The 24606-nt window shown below is 36.7% G+C and overlaps 1 protein-coding gene across 4 annotated transcripts in view; it reads right to left on the bottom strand.

The window, feature by feature from the left end:
* LMO3 (LIM domain only 3) overlaps window positions 1-24606 on the bottom strand; it is a 61520-nt gene that overhangs the window by 33791 nt on the left and 3123 nt on the right. For 2 of the 4 annotated variants that reach the window (XM_045554252.1, XM_045554250.1), the window contains exons 2-3: window positions 23958-24024; window positions 18544-18757 (exon numbers count right to left, since the gene is read on the bottom strand). In XM_045554252.1, coding sequence (XP_045410208.1) covers window positions 18544-18749 — 206 coding nt within the window. In that variant the 5' untranslated portion in view covers window positions 18750-18757; window positions 23958-24024. The remainder of the gene's footprint in view (window positions 1-18543; window positions 18758-23957; window positions 24025-24606) is intronic. The other 2 variants (XM_045554251.1, XM_045554253.1) reach the window with 1 other exon arrangement.

The following is a 24606-nucleotide window of genomic DNA, read 5'->3' as shown; positions in this document are numbered from 1 at the left end:
AAGAGATTGCAAGATGATTCCTAAGAAAATGCCCATTTGCTTTAGCAATCAGATATCAGAGAAACCAATATCAGCAGAGTGGTTAGAGGCAGAAGCCAAATCACAAGTGGGTGAGGAGCGAATAATGCTGAGAAAGTAGAAATGGCAAGGACAGACAATGAAGGAATTGGGTAACACCAACATATATTTGAGGGGTAAAGGAATATTTTTTCAGCACAGGAAAGTCTGAGGTACATTCATATGTTGAGGGTCAAGATACTGTAGAAAAGAAGATTTAAAGATACTGAAGAAAAAGGAGATATGTCATAAAATGAAGACCCACAGAGTATTGGAGGGAATGGAGCCAAGGATATAAAATTGGCCTTAGAAGGAATAGGAACACTTCATTCACATAGATGGGATAAAAAACATTTAAAGATAAATGGAAAAGTAGATGAAATATAAACAGTGATAAAAGAGATTGATTTACATCATATCTGACAAAGCATCAGGGAGTATCAATCTATGGGATTTGCTTGTTTCTAGCAATGCTTAGCCACACCGTAGGTGTAGATAAAAAGGGGTGGCCTCCCAGTGCTAGAGCTACAGTGAACACTGAGCTAGTGCAGGCACGGAAGCAGACATGAGGATGGAAGGCATACGGACTTGTCTGATCAACAGTTGGGTTCACACTGGGCAGAGAAAAACAGAAGCCTCAAAGACTTGACCAAATTAGGAGAAAAAGACATAACAGAAGAGCTGAGTGTCTGAAATTAAAGATCAGTTGTATCACATGTGAGACAGGATGATATTATGAAGTTTAAGATTCCTGAGGTGGAAGACTTTCCCATAAGGGTGAGACACTGTATGTAACTTTGGGATGGAGGGCTAATGTTCATTTGAATCAAGGAGGTTCAACAAATTAGGGTTTGGTTTCAGATGGGTGAGCTCTAAGCCTTTTAGAATCTCCTGTAATTATAGCAAGAGGGGAATGACAGCAGTGGGAATGGGTAAAAGGTAGTGTAACTAGATTGTATGAGTTTTATGAAGGATACATTTTTATTAGTGAGTGCAAAGAGTTGTCTGTATCTAAGAGGATATCAGCTTCTCCTCCTGGCTTCATGGAATACAGGACTTACGTGAATAAGCAGAACTTTTCCTGTTGACAGTAGGGAAAGGAAAAGAAAACAGCCTCCTTAAAAAAGAGGCAAATTTCAATTAAAGCAATGGATAAAACTCAGTTAAAACAATATTTTGATGGAAAAAGCACCTTGCCAAAAGACTGTGGATGTAGGAGAAAGGTTATTGACAAGGACATGAGGTTTCCAGAGCATCTAGTAAAAAAGTGTTGAGTGAAGGCAACAGGAAAACTATAATACACAGAGAATGAGAAAAGGAATGGAAACAAGAAGCTCAGAATTAACACTGGGGGTGAAGGAGTGGTGGGAGTGGATTTGTCTTTCATCCTGCGATGAATAATTATTGGGTTAAGGGGCCTGTTTAGAAGTGGATGGCATCAAATGTCTTAAATTTGGCACAGCGAGCATCCCAGAAAATATCCTGCTTCATTCCAAGGAAATTGTAATGGTTACCATGAGATTCAAGAAGAGGCAAGACTGCACTTTTCTCCATCGAGGCTGCCTCCCACCTCACAGAGAATGCCATGCCTCCTTGTTAGGCGGAAAGGTCCCAGGAGACTTTTGAAGCAAAGGTATAACTGGTGTATGTGGGATGAGGGGTGGTGATCCCCTCTTCAGAATGGAAAAAAGATCATCAAACACCTTAGCCAATCAGTTATTATTTGAAACTAGAATTTTATATTTTTGACCAAGAGGTGACATACTCGTGGCTTGGGTACTACATTAGAATGAGTTGCCAATGTCTTAAATCCAAGAGATTGCACTTAAATATCTACAGAAAAACTAGTTCATCCAGAGAAATCAGCAACATTAGGTCCACACTCGTGCAGCCTGCTGGAATTAAGCCAGGCTCCCCTTTTGGATGGGGCATGCAAGCCCCTGTTCACTACATTATTTTACCTGCCAGGCCCTGGATCCTAGAGGCATTTGAGTAAATGATTCCTGTCTTAGCTCTTGGTGAGTTAAATAATTCAGCCTATTTTATTTACATGAAAGTATCATTGTAGAAAACAAGTTATTGATTACTGCTTCAAGAAATAAGATTTGCATGCATGTTTGCATTTTTTAAAAATGGAGGCCGGGCACAGTGGCTCATGCCTGTAATCCTAGTACTTTGGGAAGCCAAGGTGGGAGGATTGCTTGAGCCCAGGAATTCAAGATCAGCCTGGGCAACACAGCAAGACCCTACCTCTACAAAAAACTAAAACAAAAAGCCAGGTGTGGTGATGTGTACCTGTAGGCCCAGCCATTCAGGAGGCTGAGGCAGGAGGATTGCTTGAGGCCAGGAGTTCAAGGCTGTAGTGAGCCATAATGGAGCCACTGTACTCCAGCCTGGTAACAGAGTGAGATCCTGTCTCAAAATAAATAAATAGATAGATGATAGATAGATTAATTTATGCTAAATAATCATGATAATAAAGATGAATATTATAGAATATGAAAGGTTATATTTGCTATAATCATCCTACATAAAGTGAGTACAAATGTTTTAAATATTGTTTCCAAATACTATTTGAATCCACCTATATTTTACATAGTATTCGGACTAGAAAATTAATTTCATCAACTCTCATGCACCAGGCCCTGTGCTCCCACCTGTATTTTCTTCCATTGTAGTTGACCCATTTCAATTATTTGAACTATTTCATTTGAATGATTTCAAAGATAATCCTCAGATGATATAAACAGCTCCACATATCATAATAAAGGGAAAATATAGGTAAGAAAATACAAAAGTCTGGGGATTCTATTAACATATCATACAGTTCTAAACAGTTGTTAGAAAGTATAATAAATTTGATCCTGACTTCCTAGGAAACAAAGAAAAGAGGGAAAATGTAAATAAATATATGATTCACAAGGCCCAAGAAAAACGCCATTTCATGCTTTCTAGTCCCAGAAACTTTTTTTCTACTAAGATTTGAGGGAACTTTCATAACTGAGTCTGTGGGACATTGTGTGATACAATAAACAAAGTCCAGAATAGCATCCTGAAGACACTAAAGGTTTTACAGCTGTTTATCAAATACATATAAAATATTCTTCAACACAGGTGGATGGTAAAACCCTGATGTATATATAATTCTGTGAAAAATTTGGAGGGGCCAAAACAACAGAGTTCAAGGTCAAGCACATAGCTCTCTGGATTGATGCAAAGAATACATTTAAAACTCTTAGAAGAAATAGCTTAACATGTGATAATCTGCCATAAATACTATTTCCTTCAGACGACTTCCTAAAAAATAAAAATTGAAAAGCAGCGTTTGAAGTTGTAATCTTTGGCAAGAACACAGAGTGCTGAGAAGCCATGATAGGATAAAGTCCACGTATGCAATTTAAGGAACACAACTGAAACACGTGCATGAATGGAGAACCACTGCATGGCTCTGGTGAGGAGAGCTGAGGGTTGCAATCCTCGTCAGCATGCATTTCTGGGTCTACTCCAACATACAGCTGAGTCACAGAGGCCCTGGACAATGTGTCTGGGCAAATTTCATACTAGGCATTACCTTCTATGTCCACAGAAAAATTTGTTGTATAATATTGTCAGATTCAGGCCAACTGAATTCTGGAGGACATCTGCAAAGACAATGCATTTCATCTTTGGATATACTTTCTTGCTAGGATCTACTGCTTCCCAAGGCCCATCCTAGCTTGTGGCAATAAGAATATACCATCAAGGTAGGGAAATCAATATACCCATCTTTTGACTCCCCGCAGCAGTAGGTAATGTTTTTTTTTTTTTTTACTTCTTTCATACCTGAGTTAAGCTTATTGTAGCTCAGATTACTTTACATTAATTTTATAACCTTTCTCTCCCAAAGGAACATGCAAGCCATACACAGTTGGCATCAAATATTACTGGATGACAGATTTGTTTTTAAAATGGTAAAATTAGATATTATATCTCATATAAATTCATGGAATTCTTTCCCCTAAGAATAGAGTCATATGATAGCTTCAAAACACATGCTTTATCATCATTCGGTAGCAGTTTATTCATTAGAACATTCTGTACTCTTCTAAAACTCCAACATATCTCGTCACATCTCATGTTTGGTTATTTTCCTTCTCAAAAGGTCTTGCGACGAATCCACTGCATGAATTACCAAACTCTGCCCATAAGGGTACTTGGACAATGGCTTACATTTTACGTTTCAGTAATTGTGGGTACTGCTGACCTGTCAGTCTCAAATATATTTGTAAGCTACACACACAAAAATGAAATGAACAAAGTGATTCAGATTAAGCAGCTCTGACTGCCCATTTTAAGAAAATCACGGGGTGTGCCCAGGATCCAATGCTAACAATTTGTTACGCACGGCGGTATTACAGCTTTCCAAATGGTAACTGTTTAAAAATTCCAAAGCATTCTTAAAATGTTTCACTTAAACATTTCTGCAATAAAATCTTATTGAACTGTTGCTTTCATTAATTTTCTACAGACTAGAGAGCAAGGAATTCAAGTTCAATTTTTTTTTTTTCTTTTAACTTTGCCTACTACTAGAAAATAAACTGTGCCTCTTTTTTTAAATAAACCCCTGGCCTTGAGTTTTGGCCCCTTAATAGTAGCCTACATGGTTGACTACCCTTGGTGTTAAATTTTCTTAAATTGTATTTCTGTCAGTGTATCATTTTTTTAAGCAATGGACCCTATAATAGCAAGCACTGGTCTGTCAGGAGTGCATTTTAACAGCACGACACAAGTATTTTTCACTACAGGAGACAAACAATGATATGTATTACATGCAGTAAACACTGCCTTTGGTACACAGGGTTCTCTTAGCATTTATCTGTCTAAAATCTCACTGTGTCCTGAATGGAGGGTTGCAGGGAGAGGGAGAGAAACCCTGCCTCATATTAATGTTGCCAGTGGCTATAGCATAGCACTAAAAAGAGTTCACATGCATTGTCACATTTTTCATGAAAGAAAACCTTGACTTAACATTAAATGAATAGAAGAAGGCATATTAGCTCAAGCTTAGAAAGTCTCTTTCTTTCAAACAACTACCACATCTTTCTCTTACAATTCCTTTCCCAAGCATTGGTATTTGCCCCTTTTAGTCAAAAGTATCATTACCAAACAACTTGCTTTTTCTCTCTCTCTTTTTTTTTTTTTTTTTGAGACAGTTTTGCTCTGTCACCTGGGCTAGAGTGCAGTGGTGTCATCATAGTTCACTGCAACCTCAAACTCCCAGGCTCCAGCAATCCTCCTGCCTCAGCCTCCCAAGTAGCTGGGACTCCAGGCGTGTGCCATCATGCCTGGCTAATTTTTCTATTTTTTGTAGAGATAGGATCTCGCTATGCCGCACAGGCTTGTCTCAAACTCCTGGCCTCAAGCGATCCTCCCATCTTGGCCTCCCAAAGTGCTAGGATTACAGGCGTGAACCACCGCACCCAGCCTTCTTAGTAGCTGTTTATGCTTGATTGAAAGATGTTTGAGAGAGCAAAAGTCCCCAGGATGCTTAAAAAATTATTTGGACTTTTATTTATTTTCTTTTATCCTTTAAACATTGTTTTTATAATTTAAAAATGTACTGTGGAGTATTTACAATTTATAAATATATATAAATTAAAGGCACACACTTACATTTCTTTAAAAATAAAGATATAATCAAAATGTTTATAGAACACTGTGAAAAAGAATATCAGTAAAAAGATGTTGGCATTCAATTGTCCTTGCCACATGAGAAAAAGATACAAAAATCAACACTATAAAGGAAACCTAAAACAACCTAAAATTTTATAATATAATTCTACCCTATGGGATATTAAATAAAATGCTTTACAAGGCCATAGAAATTTTACATCTAAAATGGGGAGAGCATGGGCATATAAGATATTTTAGGAAACTATCACTTCAGTTACAAAAGAAACCAAATTTTCAATAATTCTCCCAAAGATCCAAATCTATACTAATTTGTATAAAGTGTGCTATAATCTTAATTTAACAACCCATTCAAAATTCCATTACTCTCTACTGTTAACAAAATATTTTTTCCCTATGGCTTTAAGTGCACATAGTATTTAGGGATTTTCCCACCCATCTTCTTGGTAGATGCAACGTTGGTAAAAGATCTTATTATAGTCATAACCTTTCATATTCTTGATTATTAATCACTCTTAAACCTCATCTTAATCTGTTTGTTTAATCTTCTCCTCATGTTTAATTTCCCCACTATCCTATCTTCATAACTCAGTGCTATTCTTCCTTCCTAACAGAAGCTGACACTGGAGCCTCAGCCAGTCTGTTCAACTCTTTCCCTGCGGTATTCCACGGACACCCCTAACAATTCCATCAATAGCCCTATTATTCCTATTTCCAGCTAAGCACACTGAAGCTTGGAGAGGTTGAATAATTTGCCTAGGGACATACAGCTGGGATGTAGCAGAATGGGGTGGACTTCAAATCGGGATTCTTCACCACGATGCTACTTGACATGCCTCTAAAATCTAGGGCTTAGATCTAACCTTACCTTGTTTGGAAGAGTTTAGGGAATTGATAAGAATTGGTGTGACTTTTTAGTTTATAACAAAATGACATTCACAGAAGATAAAAACAGCAGAAGAATGAGTCATAATAGGAATATATGACTAATTTGGCATTAATGTTATTGGTAGCGGAGGGGCAATATCTAATGTGGTAGAATAATGAGAAACACAGTGAAACATTTAAAATATACTGTGTGTGTTAAAATGAATGTACGACAAGCTCGTGACTTGAGAATCAGTAAAAAAAAACTAGGTGGTGATGAAAAAGAAAAGCTCAATTTACTACTCAGTAGATAAATCTGAAAATATAAGATTTTTAAAAAATTTTAATTTAAAATCTCTTTAAAATGTATAACTTTTTCTCAGGTCACTACAGAAATCCAGAGTTTATCAAGAAGACAAAGCATGTAATGTATTTAGTCAAATAAGCACATGATCTCTATTCCAAAGAGAGTTGTTAGTTTAATAATGACCACTGACAAGACTATTTAAACACCAAGCAAACTATCAGGTCAAGACCAAACAACTTTTCCTTAAAATCAAGCTCAGATTGATCTGCTCTGATTGATTTGGTGAGAATCACAAAGTGATTAGGAATTTGGGTCTTCAACTCAACCAGGTCAAGATAGCAGTTACAACAGATGTCTCATCTGCCGTGAACAACAGGACTGCTGGAAACTGTAACAGAAAAAAGCACCCAGGATGCAAGTGACAGTAGGAATTAAGCCTGGTAAAGCCCTTTGGCTACCACCTCCTCCTCGATTTTTAAAAAGCATGTGGAGGATTTTTTTTATGCATGAAGCATAGATGCCACCATTTTGAAAATCCACCCATTTATCCTACATGTCTTTATAATCTTCTAGGCCCATCAACACAGCTTCTTAGCCAAGAACCTAAGATGATATCCCAACCCATTTTATAAATATAAATACAGGCTCAAGAACTTTGATTTGTATTTCAAGTTTAAATTTAACTTTTTAAATTTTTTAAAGATGGCTTATACATACAAATCCCACTAATAAATAGAAATGAGTATTAATCTTTTAGTTTTGAAGATCAATGTTTAGCTCTTCTTGATAAATAACTGACAATAGTTAGTGTTAGGTTAGGGGTGGGAAACATAAGCAAAAACAACACTGGAACATTTATGTCATCTCATCAAGATTATGCTTTACAAAATTGTTTTAAATAATGTCTTTTATGTATTTTCTCTAAATGCTGGATTTAGAATCATTTATGATAACCAGAGCAAAAATGTTATTTTAAATGTTTTGTACTAGGAACTAAGAAATAATTGAGTTAAGTAGGGCTTGGCTTGACTTTAAAAATATGAAAAAGGCCATGCACCTGGTTCATGCCTGTCATCTTAGCACTTTGGGAGGCCCAGGTGGGAGGATCACATGAGGCCAGGAGTTCAAGACCAGCCTGAGAAAGAGTGAGACCCCCATCTCTACAAAAAATAGAAAAAAATTAGTGGGGCATGGTGGTGCAGGCTGTAGTTCCAGCTACTCAAGAGGCTGGGGAAGGAGGATCCCTTGACTTCAGGAGTTTGAGGTTGCTGTGAGCTATGATGATGCCCCTGCATTCTAGCCCAGGCAACAGAGTGAGGCCCTGTTTCAAAAGAAAAATAAGTGAAAAGAAAGTTCACCCCTCAGACATAAAATAACTGAATTTAAGAGTAGAAAATTGACAGCCTTTGAAAAATCCACATCTTGGCAATTTGTATTACCTAAGGTTTTAAAAACCGTCAGTTACATTGTGATCAGGACAGCGTTTAATGATATTTTTGGCCAAGATGTGACTCTTATGAACATTGTGTTGGCAGCCCTAGCTCATCAATACAGGCATTTCTTTGTATTTAACATTGCAATACTATGCTGCATAAACAGTTAATTAACCATATTAGTAGATGAATGTAGATGCATCAACTTAAAATCAAACATACAAGTATACCATCACCCACAGATTAGCAACCAACAGTCAGGTCACTAAATCCTGAGGTCTATTTTCAGATTCATATTTCACAACTATTACTTAATCACATCGGGTCATCAATGAGGCCAAATAAAAAGATACCCAAGAAAACTTCCAGTAAATAATACATGAAAAATAATCCCATTCAATTCAGCAGATGAGTTCTGTAATCCCAAAAGAAATGGATTCCATAACAGCCTAACTGAATAAGCTTTACAGTGATTCTCAAACGGAAGTATTATCACTTTCCTAGGGGACATTTAGAAATACACAGGGGCATTCTTGCTTGTGTCAGTGACGGGGGTACAATAGGCCCACAGCGCCTGCCGCTCATCCTCACCTCTCCTGCCCTTAACCACTCCAGCTGCACTAGCAACCTCGATGTTCCTCAAACATGTCAGCGAAGCTCCCATCCCAGTCCCTTTTTACTGGCCTTTCCCTGTGCCCAGAATGTCCTGCCCATACACACTCGTGGCCAGCTCCTTCCCTGCCTTCAGGTCATAACTCAAGTCATCATCTCAATGAGGCCATCCCTGTCTACCCTCTCTAGCATTTCAAATCCACCCCCAACACACACACGCACACATGCACACACACACACAAATCCCACAAACCTCTTATACTGCTTCATTTTCCCTGGTAGTATTTATCATCTCCTAATGTATTTTATACTCATCTTGTTATTATCTACTTCCCCTAACTAGAATATAAACCATACAAGGGGAGCAGGTATTTTTGTGTTTTATTCAGTGCTGTATCTCCAGGCCATGTGCAATACCTAGAATATACAGAGTAATATTTGCCGAATGAAAAAAGGGGGACAGGGATGTCAAGTATTTTGTGAGGGGTGGGATCAATTATTGATAGTTTACCAATATCTGTGATAAGAGATGGAACAAAATAAATAGCATGAAAATTACAAGCTAACTCTTATTCTGCACCCAAAATTTAACTATATAGCTCAAAACTCAGCTTTTATAATAGGACTACTGGCTTACGAAAAGATTTTTACCAACTCCAGTTTTTACTTATTACTTATAACCTCCCTTCTTCAAAACTTTTCCTCATCTCTCCTGGTCATACTTCTTTTCATTCTCTATATTGGTTCCATGGGCTATAACTAGAATAAACCTCTTTAGGTATATTTACTTAGTTATTTAATAACAAGGGTGACTATGTCTATCAGTTGTAAAAATTTGAAAACTAATTTGCCCTTAAGTTATTCTCAAATTTCCTGGACTGAATACCTTATTTTTCATATAGCAAAATATTGATAAATTTTATGTATAAAATTAATTAGAAATATATCTTACCATTCATTATTTATAGGAGTGGGGTATTGGCACTCAAATATTTCCAAGACTAAATGGTTTCATCTTAAAAGTGTTAAAGAGATAGCAAAGCATGTAATCACAAATGTAAAAACCCAATACCACCCTTTCAGCAAGGATGCACTGTGGAAAGAAGTATTCTTCTAGCTCAGAATCCTTCTAAATTTTTTCTAACAAATGGCCACAGAAAATACTAGTTTATAAGTTTTGAGGCAATTCAATAATTTGTCATTTCTTTATGTCTCCCAAAGTGCAAATGATCCTCAGTGGATATTGGCATGCAATACTTACAGCTTTAAAATTATGTTCACAATATAGTTGAGCTTCTTACCTGCGAAATGCAAATAAACCTGCCCATTGAAACTAATACTCACATGTTTAGCGTTAGAAGTTATGACTGCTTTTCCATTCATTTCCCTACTCTCACCCTCCCAAGTAAAGGAAGAGACACTAATCCACTCATTTTACCTGGTCTTCATACATAGCCATTGGTCAGAATACATTTGTATTGAGCAGTTGATAAATACAAAATAAGTATTATGCCCAGTGTCATAAGGTATTTTAAATTTAAAAGTCTTGATGCTTCCATTTTGGTGAAATGTGAGCTGCTTTCTAGAAGCAGAAACTTAAAAAGAGAGAGAGATTTCAAAATCTTTTAAAAACAAGAAAAAGAATAAAATAATCTCAAAAACAGATAAATATGCATCTCTGTTAGAACTCCAAAAATAAAGACATGGCATTATTGTTTCTAAAAATTTTAGAAAATAGGAATAACCTAGTGATATCTAAAATTAGCTTTCCCTTCTTGATGTTGCTTGTTGGGATCCCACGGCATAAATGAGATGGGAATTTACTTTTTCTCAGTGGTATTCAGATTACTATTAAATGTTATCATTAGCACATTTTATGAAGTTCCATGCCCCCTTACTAGTCCTTGTCATATTTGATATTTATGTTTACTAAAACTGATTTTGTTTTTATTAATAGGATAAGTTTAATGTGGATGATGCTTTACTGCATTAGTAATAACAATTTTACTTAAATATGGCTTTGGTGTACTCCTCTGCAAATAATCTTTGAATTCCTAAGAGTCTTTTATTTTCCCAGTAGCCCAGTTGGAGAGTTTTTAATATTAAATTGAATCATAACAACACATGCTGATTAGAGTCTAACTTAATACATGCAGCTTAATGTTAATTTTCCAACTTCAAATCAGGGATCTGACTATTCCAAGATGATTATTCATCTCAAGTGTGATTTTATTTTAAACTTGTAAAGCCCACAGCTAGAGATTTTTGCATCATAAAAAACTAACATGATAGAGCAAAGGAATTCAGCAAAAAGATTTAGAATCTTTATATAACTACAAAAATGTTGAGAAGAAAAAGATTTATCAAGAAGTTTTGATAATATAGGACAGAAACCAAAAGTGGCACAGGTAAGTACACAGTTGAGTGATGTCCTTTAGGAATACAGTATATATGTTTGATTAATATACAAAAAGGATATGCTTGTGTCTTAATTCCTTTAGAGAAAAGTTATGCATTAATACCAATAATAAAGGGAAAAAAGCCAAAAGCAAAAGATTGTTTTAAAGTAAGAAATGAAACTTTAAATGTTATATTTCTTGCTTCACAATGTAAACTTCCACTTCAAAATAAATTTCTTATAAATATTTTGAAAAACTGGCCAGGTGCAATGGCTTGGGCCTGTAATCCTAGCACTTTGGGAGGCCAACGTAGATCACTTCAGGCCAGGAGTTTGAGACCAGCCTGAACAATACAGCAAGACCCTGCCTCTACAAAAAATAGAAAAATTAGCCAAGAGAGGTGGTGCATGCTTGTAGTCCCATCTACTTGGGAGGCTGAGACAGGAGGATCACTTGAGTCTAGGGGTTTGAGGTTGCTATGAGCTATGATGATGCCACTGCACTCTAGCCCAGGCGACAGAGTGAGACATTGTCTCAAAAAAAAAAAAAAAAAAAACTTTGAAAAGAGAAATTTATGGTTAATTATCAAAACAAGTACAAGTACATTACAATAGTAGAAATAGAAGAACAGATAGTATCAAACTCCCAAACTCTAACAGAGCTGAGAAGAACAGAATTGGATGATAAAAATCAAAAAGGAATAAATTTAGGCATTTTATACATTTATAAAACTTGTCTTTCATCTTAGAATGAAGATCCTATAAAAATAGATCAGTCCTATAGTTTGCAGTACTAAGAAATTAGCTGCCGTCAAGTATCTGGATTTTACAAGTTTCAAAGCTTACCAAATTATGGTATCTGGCTAAAGTCAATGATGAAAAGGAGTAATGTCCATTCTAAGGTTATGTAGATTCTAATCTCCGTACGTGCAGCATGCGTATATACACCCACACTTCTTCAAATGCTTAACAAGGGGAAACTTCATGTATCAGCAGGAGTAATCACTTATATAAACCAGGTTTTATAAGGCAATTAAACTAAAAAATAAAAAAGAAAGAAAAATGCCTTTTTAAACATGGCTAACGCAAATGCTATTTTTAAAAAAAATATCTGAACAATTGAACAGAGTTTTGCTATTTTTATTTTCACTTGCTTTGTTTTCTAGATCTTTTCCAGTATTTACACTTCATATATTTTAATATGTATTGATAAAAGTGAGAAATGTTAGCTAATTTTTTTGGAAGATGGGATGACGCTGCAGTATGTGAGTTTAAATAATAGAAGACAATCTTACAGAAACCGGAAAAATATTTTCATACCAAATACCAAAATAAGGCTTCAATGCCTCACAATGTAATGAAGGAAAACACAACGGTCGTTTAGGTTGGTGCAATTCTTCTTTTAGGCTATATAATTTTTATGGGAGGCAGAAAACTGAACTACATAATACAGTTCTACAATTTATATATTCATCAAAACCATTTACAAAATTACTACTTTCAGCATATTTTTCAAATGAGATTCCTTAACAAATTATGTTTATGCAGTCAAAACACAGCATTAAAATTTATTATTAGTCACTTAATGGAAGTTAATGGTGAGTTTATAAATGAAGTGCTGGCTTACTTTGATATATTCTAAGAGCAACCAAAAATAGAGATTCTTTCCCAGAATTCTATGTATTTATAAAGTGCAAAATAAGCAATTTTAGCAATTCTCAAATGTAGTTCTTCCAGATGCATTTAATCCTAAATATACTTGTAGAAACAGAATATTTTTCTGCTAAGTCAGGTATGTCTAACTTATCCATCTTATGTGTAAAAACTATCCTGACTGAAGTATTCCATGCATTATAAAAAGATAAAAAACTGTAAAGATGTAGAAACAGTGTAAAGTATTTTTAATACTCTTGGGGTATGGTGGTGGAATTTTCAGTGCAAATATCTCAAGTTTATAAAACAACCCAAAACAAAAAACCACAAAAGTAAAATAATTACATTAAATACATAAACACTCACTGAAAATGGATGTATTATAGAAATAAGTATAGAAAAATACTGTAGATATATTTACAAATGAGAAGAAATTCTATATGTGCATCAAATATTTTTAACACAAATTGTTATACGGAAGTTGTCGCTTAGGAAGTCTAGTCTGAATCCACCTATTTTTTTTTCCAGAGTGAGGGGTATTCTCTCTCATTTTGTTTTGTTGCACAAAAACAAAATTATCACTCCTGATTTATACTGGTGCATGAGTAGTTTCATCCTAAAATGTCTGAAACAGAATTAAATAATGTTTTCCTACAATAAAGGGGAAAATGGACTTAAAATTGCTAGTTTTTATGAAGCTATAAATAAGGTAATTCATATAACAGAGCATTTTTGATAGATCATGGAGTCCAATATACTTATATGTCAAAATATTTCATAATACTAAGATTAACTTAGACCTTTAAATATGATAAAACTTATGACTATAATATGTTTAAAGAGTTCAAATGAAGCTCGTAAAGAAAAAGTTTATTTGTAAGGAGTTTCAATCCATATGAAGGCTTAAGTTTTCAGAATTTAAAACAATGAAGTGATTTTTCAAATAATAATAATTTGCTGCTTTCCAGGGGAAGTATTTCCAAATACCTAATGTTAAAAAGATGGCAATGAAGGAAAAAAGAATGCATACTTTATTCAACATTAAAAAAGAATCTGTGCTGTGAATTGCCAGATAAAATGATATTAACAGCGTATTCATATTTACTTTTAAGGCTATAATTATGTACCAATATAAATTTAACCTTATATAAAAATTTAGAAGCACCAGGTTTGATCAGTGTGAAATAAAGTTATAGCTAGATTTATACTCTATGTAGCATTTTAATTCTTGCTTTTAGAGTTATTATATTATTATATTAAAGCATATAAAATTTGTAGTCAGCATAGCAAGCTTCAAATCATTTTAGTTAATTGGCAACTATAGTGAAGCATGAAGCATCACCCTTTCCCAGTTGTTCCATTTTAAACAAATTATCCTCACATATAAAAATAGCAAATTGCATTAAATTTTATATAAGACATTTTACAGCTTCTTATATAGGAACAGCTATAAGCAGCTTCCATGGCACATACCACAGCAAACAGCTTTGAATAAACTCTCTGGCAGGATATCATTCATAGAGATACAAGATACAGGATATATCCACTTAATGCTTAAAACATACCACAAGAAGTTGCAGGCTTAAACAAAAAACAAGCAAAAAATGCCCCAAAATTTGAGTGGTCAGTTCAGATATTCTTTATTGCTTTCAAGTTGAAAAGTAAAGTATTTTGATATTTCTCCTTGTTCTATTTAATGCTTGCCACAAAGTCCTAATTCTAAAACTCTGGTTATACGATGACTACTTTATTCATATCTTCCAAACTGAAATAAGGCTGATAACACTGCTAAGAGTCTCTTAAACATTATTATTAAAACTTTGCTATAATTTTTGCAACAATTTTTTAAACTACATTAGACAATATATTGAGCTCTAATTTAAGGTACAAAGATGCTTCCAAGTCTAAATTGGCATAAGCTCACCTTTAAAAAATAAAAAATTAAAATGCATTGAATACATTTTTAACAGATATATTTCTGGGTCTTGGCATGTAAATATTGACTGGCAGATTGACTTCATGGTTTCCAGTAGAAAGTGTGTTAGAGAAGGTTTTAAAAAGTCAATCCTCTTCCTTTATTTAATGAGTTTCCGAAGGAGGAAAAAAATCCTACAAATGGGTAAATTCTGTCTCATCAGATATGTGTGTCATACGACAGCAAAAATGAAAGATTATACCAGTCCAGTTAAGGAAAGTGAACAATTGCGCTGTTAAGATTTGAAACTCAATGCACAAACTAAAGAATATTTTTCTTTCCTTTTTCTTAAATATAGGAAAATGTGCCACAAAACAGAAAACTGAAAGAAAATAAAATTTTCTGTAATAATAGCTTCTATAACCTGAAATATCTTACAATCTAAATTCTTACATTTTCATACTATTTAATATCTCAAATCATCATTCAAAGAACTTGTAAGAATATGTCATTATCACTATTCAAAGTAACACAAATAAAACACACACCTTCAAGTCTCATTGCTCATAATTAGAAATGTTTCTTTTTTTCTTACTTTCTTTTTTGGAGGGAGAAGTTTCTTAGGAAGTTAACTACAGTTGGTAAAAATATTTTACTTTTCTCTAGATATGAAAAATTATCTGGTTGAGGATAATACTTATATCCAATAGTTTACTAGTACAAGTAAACTACTTTTTTCTTTATCATTTTCCATATTCCTACTTAGGTGCCTAGTGACTTAAACAGAGAAATACAAATATGTAAGTTATTATGGCCTGTTTGGTGCCTCAAAGAAATTACATATTATCCAAAGGCCAAAATTAAATAGTTCAACATTGGCTATACAAAATATAGAAAAGATATATGCTGAACTAGGAGGAAAATGAGAAAAATTAATTTCAAAACTCAGGAAAATAGCCACAGACTATTACTTGTTCACTGATCATGTTACAGATTTTATGTAATTAAGTAAATAATCAGTAACAACTTTTGATGTACCTCTGTTTTTCATCCATCCCCTAAAATTATACCTCTCACACAGTAAGCATTTAATAAACATTCCAGATTATCCATAATCTAAAAAATTGTAAATAAAATCTGCTTGACTGTTACTGGTTGATTTAACATACAGAATCAGACTATTTTAATCTGCCAAGAGACGTAATGCTATTGAACATCTACACAATTTCATTGAGACACATGCTTTCTACATAAAACTAATACTACATCTGCAGCATAATCTGTAACACATAACACAGTGTTTTACACACACACCAATTCTCTATTTCACTTCTGCAATTTTAAGTGTTGATGAAGTTGCCAAAGAAGTCAAGTTATATACAACAAACGTTCAGTTTAAATAAGGGATAAGCTTGCTGTTAACAACTTAGTTTGAAATGTTAACAACCCTTAGGCTGTTAACATAACAACTGACCATTAATGTGGTAATGACCAATTTAAGAGGAAATTGTACTCTAAGAAATGAATATATTGGCAATCGGGACGAGGGTTTGTATTTGAAAGAGTACAAAATATTTTTAATAAGTTAACTAGCATGAAAAGTTTGAGCCTAACAGAAATTAACTAAAAGTTATTCCACAAAAAGCCACATACACTCTTTTAGAGATATAAAGATTTCTGATATGAAAACTATTTTGATAAATTCTCTTCAACAAAACACTTACTTGAGACTAAGTAAGCACCGGTTTAACATCATGTTTTTTCCTACCGTAAAGAAAAATAAAACAAATCTAAGGTTACTTGCTCTGCTCACTGCTATGTTGACAACTGCAAAGCAGTTTCACTCACAATACAGGTATTTCATTGGCGAATTTATCTTTTTGATTTTAAAAGCCTAGAAATTTCAAGTAACTTTCTTTAAAGTTTAGTTTTGTCTCTTTTGTTCATGAAAACACCTGTACTACATAAACTTCTTGTTTGGAATTGTAACATGAATCCACTCGAGATACTGAAATTGTAAACAAATGTAAAAGTCAAAAGGAGTCAGAAAGCTGTGACTATCAGCATAGATAAAGCAAAACTAGAAAGCAATGTGAAATCACGAAAAGCAAATGCAAATGCTTTATGTGGAAATGAGGCTCTCATTCACAATGAGCAGAGGAGAAATTTTTATTTCAAAGAGAAAAGTTCAAAGACTGGAGAGTTCTAAAAGAAATCACAGTATACGTTAATTCTGATTAGTTGTGCCAACACAATGAGGAAAATTCTGGCTGGGGAGAGTTACTTCTCACTCTTGGCACCTTGCGTGCATTTTGTGCACTTGGAACACAGAGAAGTAGTAACAAGTGGTCATAATTAGTCAGGAGGCTGTCAGATGAGGCAGTCCTAAGAGCGAGAAAGAGTCGAATCTGATAAACAGCACTGGCTTCACCCTCTTGTAACTACTATTAATCAAGCAATACATTTTTATATATAAAGATTGAATCTGACTGAAAATAACTGAATTATATACTAAGAAGGGCCAAATTCTTTAGATGACACCTCCCCCAATGACCAAGATGGTTAAGGAGTTACTGCTGATTGATAAATTTTGTGTCATAAGGGAAAAAATTCAAAATAAATCGCTTAATGTCAGACTAGAAAAATGATTAATTGTATTAAATATGAAAACCCAAATGATGCCATATATCATTTCCCTAATTTGATAGATCCTACTTTATTAATATAAGTAATTTGCAGCTGAAGCAAGTCGCAAAGTTGCCTGAAAAGCAAAATAATTTTTCTGCAGCAGCAGTTCTGTGTTGAGTCCTTAATGCTGGGAAACAAGTTTAGTTGGCTTCATGGCTTCATAATCCTCATTGTCCTGAAACTGTTCAGATGCTTATAGTTTGGAGTGTGGCTATCATTTCCCCATAATGATGGGGGTCTTTGTTATTATTCATAAAACTACTGGCAAGTCTGAGGCTGTTCAATGCTCAGTGATGTCTTTGTGATGACCATTTAGAAAGTCATGGGTAGGGGGAAGATATATCTACTCTTGGGAAAAGTTTTCAAACCTGTATAATAAATACACTAGTAATTACCAGTGAAGAATTTGCACCTGACTTCCTCTGACAAACCTGAAACAGAAAGGAGAGCTGAACAACTTTAGAAGAATAAATTCAAGTCCAACTAAGAGGCAATAGTTAGGCTATTTTGCATAGTATGTTCAAGTTAGACTTTTAAAAAAATAAAGAGTTAAAGTGTTTCACCAAACAACTAATCCATTTCTTTGTGTTATGCTCAGCCTACCTTTCTTCTTAGGTTCTAAGGAGAAACTTGTATGCTGATTGCTACCAAACACATCCTTGACGCTCACTGGCTGCTTCAATGCAGGCCGTGGAATAACTGTTTCCTAAATACGAGTGTGCAGGCAAGCCAAGCTGAAACATTTTAGACACTGCGGTTTGTTAGCTGTTCTTTAAGTAATTTAGGTAGCACACGCTAGGCAACATTTTGAAGGCTGACAGGTCAACATCTTTCAGGAATATAAGCTGGTAGTAAGGAAATCAAACAAACAAACAAAAAATACACTTACAAAAGTACTTTAAAAGGCATCCAGTCATCACTGGTGCGCAAGGATAATTCCTACCTCAGATAGTCTCTGCGACAAAGGATAAGATTAGCTTTAGTGTACAGGGTGGAGCCCACCTCTCCCAAGCGACAGTCACAGCAGGCACACTTCAGGCAGTCTTCATGCCAGTATTTGTCCAGTGCCTTTAGAAGATACCGGTCCTTGATCTTTCGGTTGCAGCCAGCACAACCTTTCGGCTTGGTGTCTGGCTGGACTGAGAGCATTTGTATACCTAAAGGAAGACAAAAACAAAAAAGAGAGCTGAGACTGCCAGACAGAATAAAAAGATGTCAAAAGACTTCAGACAAGTTAAATATTTAATATTGCCTTCTTCTACACGTGTTAGATTTTCTTTTTTAGGGCTGTACTTAAACTAAATTTGGGGAGCAAAAAGTCTCAAACTTTATAAAGTCCTTATTAAATCATTTGTAAAGACACACATATAAAATGGTGATAATAATGAATTCATGTTGTGCATGGCAAGTTGACAGTACATATATGAAGTTAAGTAACACTGAATCATTTCATAGCGTCCTCATTCTCCACATAGAGTAGTTCCTTTAGGAAGATGTGAGTGAATGGCTAACAGTCTGAAAAGAAAGCTATTTAACAAACTAATCCATGCACAGTCTACAGAAGTCAAAAAGGAGTTTTGCTTAAGTAGTTAAAAATTTCACTTAATATGTACTTGATGGTGGAAGGAGAATGTACCCAGTATGGTATTACACAAGCCTTACTCAGCAGCAGAGATGTTTATAGTTAAGTACACATTATAGACTCCCCAAAAGCTCATCTACCCTATTTTCTTGTTTGCATCCAAATGCTTCCTTCCGTGTCCTTGATATTTCAAAATATTTGTTATGTTAAAATAAAAAAGATTTATACTCACAAGCATCAGTCCGCGCCTATATTAATGGCAGATTACTTAACTAAATACTGCATGCTTTTATCTAAAACTAATGCACAGGATTATATAATTTATCACCAGAAACATTCACTTATTTATTTTACAGGAGAAAGAAGAAACAATAGAAGGCAACATCCAAATATATTAATATATAAAATTATACAAACACACATAAATATATTATTTACATATGTTATACATACTATGTGAGACATACAGGAATTTATATATTTTACAGATTATCACCATCATAAATAAGGAATCTAGTTGCGTTCTATGGGTTTTACAACTTGATTGAAATCTTTCCAGTGAATGGATATACACCTTTGGGTTTCTTCTTATTTCCTAGGTATTAAATGCCCAGCCTCAAAAAGAACCTGGACCAACTATTCAAAGCCTCATATTTCTCAAATAACTCATTTTAAGCACTATAAAATACTGCAGACATCATCAATTTCAAATTCCCTCGTTTTACAAATTATGTTACAGAGGCCCACAAGAGGTTAAGGGACTCGGTGAAAGCTGAATGACAATCGAGCTGTGGACCTTCTTATAGTTCAATGATCCTTGTGCTATACTACGCTTCCTATCCTAGGCACCAAGTTTTAGACTGGGATGTAGAAGGACACAAAATACAAAATGTGCATGCATTTGAAAGAGTTTCAAGAAAAGAAATGCCAAGCTATAATCCGCATTTTTGGGGCATTTCCCTTCTCCAAAATAGCTAAACCTTCTCCAATTTCTTCTGATACCTTATGATGAAGGCTTCACCTCCATCATAACCTTCACCACCTTTTTTAAAAAAAATCACACTGATAAGGGACATCAAGGCATCCCCACAGCTGAACAACTTTTCTAGTGACAGATAATACATGAATTGCACATAATATTGTTATGATTCTGAACTTTCATTAGAAAATAACTTGTCTAGTAGAGCAGTAGAGTAGGGAATGGCAGGGAAAAAAGCAAGGTAGCTGTTCTTTCTACATCATATGCATAGCCGTAGTCACCGGAGCTGCAGACTAGCAGCTGGATTTGTACAGAAGAGCAGGTGGTATCCCTATAGCCTGCTTTCTGTTCCCTTCCTTTGAAGGAGCTAAGGGCCTAGTGTAGATTAATCATAACCCTTGATAGCTCTGCTAAATCTCACTCTCTAGAACTTCTAACAAATGAAGTTTCTTTGATCAGAACTAGTTATCCTCTTCTAGCAAGGTTCCATAAGGAATGAATCCCATTAATTACAGTGCAGAACAGACCCAAGTGCCTCTTAACCATATACCTGGGGGGAGGGGGAAATTTTGATTTACTAAATGAAATTCGGGATTTCATTATTGAAAACATCCAGAGATATATTAAGTGTAGCTATGCTAATTCTCTAGTTCATCAGATTATTAATTTTTTAAACCACAAAGCTCAAAGATGAAAATTTTTTTTAAATCCTTCTGAGCAGTAGCTAAGCTCTACTTCTCATAGTTGTGTTTCTATCATCAAGTGTAGAAGGTCACTATCTTTATTCAAAATGTTTTGTAACCAAGATAGGGGATACCAACATTTGGCACAAGAAACACTACCCTGCTTGTCTGCACAAAATGTTTTTGTTGTGTTGACATTTTAATTTAGCACTCCGAGGCCAATTAATATCTGAAACTCTTACATTTTATTTGGCCTTGGGCATAAAAGGAGTTTGATATTATACACTCCATCTCGGTACCTTCTTTTAGAGAACATCGTGGCATTTCTCTTGAAAATGGAATCTTTTAAATTCTACGCAAGTTAGCAATTGTAGAAAAAGAACTATATTGTAGTCACCACATTGCCATGTGCCCAAAAGGCATAAAGCAGTCAGCGGCCTCCCCTCTTCTTCCAGAAGAACACGTCTGGGTAGAGTTATGTGTTCGGAGCTGAGAAACATTTCACAAGTTGCTCATAGCACATCAGAACTCATAACTAGTTTTAGATTGGCATGTAAATTGTTCTGAGGGAAATTCTTATTGCCTCTGAGACCCTGCCATTCTGAGTTATTTGACAGTTTAAGGGAAATCATAATTAAAAAAAAGACATAAATAATAGCCTGTGCAGTGTGGTGTGCAGAAATAAGTAGAACCATTTCATTTAAACTCTGGTGAGCTTTTAATTGCCTGGATTGCATTGTGAGGCGGCCTAACGGTTGATTGCCTCCATTATGTTCCCTTGTTCTATGCCATTCATCCGCACAGTCTCAGCTTCAGTAGTTAACACAACAAAGTAACCACAACTCCACAACACACAGGGGTTTAAAAAATAATAATAATAATAAAAGATTTGCAGCACTTAGACAGTCTTTTATATTTTTGGACTAACTGCACAGAGTGAATGGAAAACATTTTGTCCCTGTCGGAAAATTCACAGAGAACAATTTGGGAGAGGGAACAGGAAGAGGGAATACATAAAGGGGGTTGGAAGAGAGAGGTGCCTCAGAAAGATGCTAAAATGGGAATGCAGGTTCTGCAGCTGGGAGCAGTGACACAGATTAAAAGAATTTGGCCAACACGGCCATTCGATTGCCAAGAGGTACCAAACAAAAGATTTTCTCTCCTCCTGCCCATCTTCATCCTCTCCCCAGCCCCCAACCTGGATTGGAAAACTGGATTGGGCCTAAAAGCTTGTTTCTCTCTGTTCACTGGCCCAGAGCATCCCTACAGGCTGCAGCCCCCTAAGGGACAACAATGCAAATAGATGTCCCCAGATCTCAGGCACTGGAGCTGCTTAACTCTGTTCTGCCCCTTCAACTCCCACCCCCCTCCCTTGCCCTCCACCCCCCCTTCCCTTTTTGAGCAATGGAGCTGGGAACCAATTTGATTCCCTTTTTCTCCAATGCAGCTGCAAGGCTCAGAGATACTGACATTTTTCCACTCTTATCAGTTTAATTACAGTTACCATGGCAGCAAAGTGCTAGTGCTTGGCAAAGGCCAACAAGAGATTTGCAAGACTGAGTTCAATTTTGATGCAGCTCACATGCAAAATAAAAAAAAAAAATAAGAAACATACATACACTCTAACAAAGAATCCCTTGCGGAGTTTATGCTCCAGCCTTTTGTGGTTGTGTCTCTGCAGCCACACAGGGATGGTTTGCAAAGAATGTAGCAGTATTTGTTGCACCTCGCAAGATTAATTGGTTTAAGCAGCAGTCTTTCAAAGCAGTTACAACAATAATATTTCGGATCTTTTAGAAAGACACAAAAGCAAAGGAAGGGCAGAAAGGCTTTTGAGCAGCCAAGAGTGCAGAGCGCCGGCAAAGTGCATCTATGATAGATTGTAACCTTACCAAAACTTTTCTCCTTTTTCTGCATGAGTTGACTTAGGCGTGCTGGAGTTGCAGCAGCTTCGCATTGAGCACCAAGCCCAAAGGTAGAAGTGGAAGGGGGTCTCCTCGATTTGGCTCAAGTGTGGACCTGGTGCGCAGCCTACACTGCCGAGGACCGACTATTGTGAAGCCACTTTGGGAGCAGGTCGGAGTGGCGGCAGGGGGTGGGGGAAGGGATGAGGGCGGCCAGACAAGACACGGCGCACACACGGAGCCCCTCGCGGTGTGGCAGTGTGCAAAATGATGGCGAATGACAAAGCCACTTGCTTCTCTAACTCTGCCCATAATCCTAAAATCCCAGCGGCCCCTTTTAGCTTCCTGGTAACAAATGGATTTGATTAAACTGTCACATGCAGCGTTAGCATAGCATATCATGTTCAATATGAAAAAGATCATAAATCTGACTTGTATTTCATAACAGCAATCTGGGTAGCCCCCGTAAAAATGTGCTGCATCAGTCTGAGTCTCAACCTAGTAGGACATAGGCACCTTGTTCCAGGGACCCTCTCTCCTCCGGCCACTTCTCCCCGCACCCCCATCCCCAAACACAGTCACTTTTCCATCCATCGCAAAGGAGCAACATTTTGTTATTATAGCTGCGTGGGGAGAGACAGAAGTGTCAACTTGAACCAAAAGATTGTAATTTCAACTCTTTTCTTGGCGGGGGGTGGGTGGGGGGTGGAGGAGTGTCACAAATTCCAGCAAGTAAGGGGGGAGGGGTCCCCAACCCCCCCCCCCCAGGACTGAATTTCCTTCCTACGGGCTGGGAGCAGACATTCCCCTATTGCAAACTCTCCCCGCTCCCCTCTGCCCGGGAGTCAGGGGTGTGGAAATGCTGCAGTTCCTGGGGAACTTTGACTATTATCCACTCAAGTCCTACTTGAGACGTTCCGCGCCGCAGCCGCTCTCCCTCCTTCCACCAACCTCTTCCGCCTGCATCTATTTCATGTCTCATCATAAAAATAATGAAGCCTCACATGATTTAAACAAAACCGTCTCCGTAGAGCCCGCAGCCCGAGTGAAAGTTGCAGTGCGGAGCCGGGCTGCAGCTCCAGTTTACGCCTCATTAGGAGAGGCTGGGGAAGCAAAAAAATACCCACCTCCGCACACGCACGCGCGCACCCGCACACACACACACAGCACAAATAAGCCGCCGCGTGTGTACACAGTTGCCGCACTTACCTTCTCAATTAAGCGATGCAGGGGGAGGCCGTTCAGTAAGCACAGTGGCTGCTTTGTAGCGCTTCTCCTTGGGAAAGGTCAAAAAGAAGCATTGTTTGAAAAAAAAAAAAAAAGACGGGGGAGGGAATCTCTATTTTTTTTTTTTTAAGTTTAAAATAATGAGGTCCTCAAGGATCCGCCAAGTAATGGTGTTGACCGCATCCGAGCCACAGGTGTCCTCCTTTTAGGCAACTGCAGTCCGAGGCCGTCTCTCTCCGTCCTGGCTCGAGACAACTTACCCCGGCAGCGTGCGAGGAGCCGAGCAGAAGGAAGCCCCGGCTCTCAGCTGCAAAATGCAATCCCTTCCCAGCCAGACATAATACGGCCAGAGAAAAGGTCACTCAGTTATTACTGAGCCGGCGGAGCCCAGGCAGCGCTTGTCAAGACCGCGGAGAAGCAGCTCCCTTCCGATTTAAGACTATTTACCTCTCGCCCCCACCCCTCCCCTCTTCTCTCCTTTCCTCCTCTCCCTCCCTCCCTCGCCGGCTCTCGTGTGCCTGCTCTGCAGCTCAGTCAAGTACGGCCGCCCTCGGAAAGTGCAAAGCAGCCACGAGACAGATCGGGCTTTGTTGCTAATTTCCCAGGGTGAAAATGTACAAGCCTGCGAGTG

Source organism: Lemur catta, chromosome 6, assembly GCF_020740605.2.
Source record: "Lemur catta isolate mLemCat1 chromosome 6, mLemCat1.pri, whole genome shotgun sequence".
NCBI lineage: Eukaryota > Metazoa > Chordata > Mammalia > Primates > Lemuridae > Lemur > Lemur catta.
Note: the sequence above shows the minus strand (reverse complement) of the source record. Positions and strands in the feature narration are given on the sequence as shown.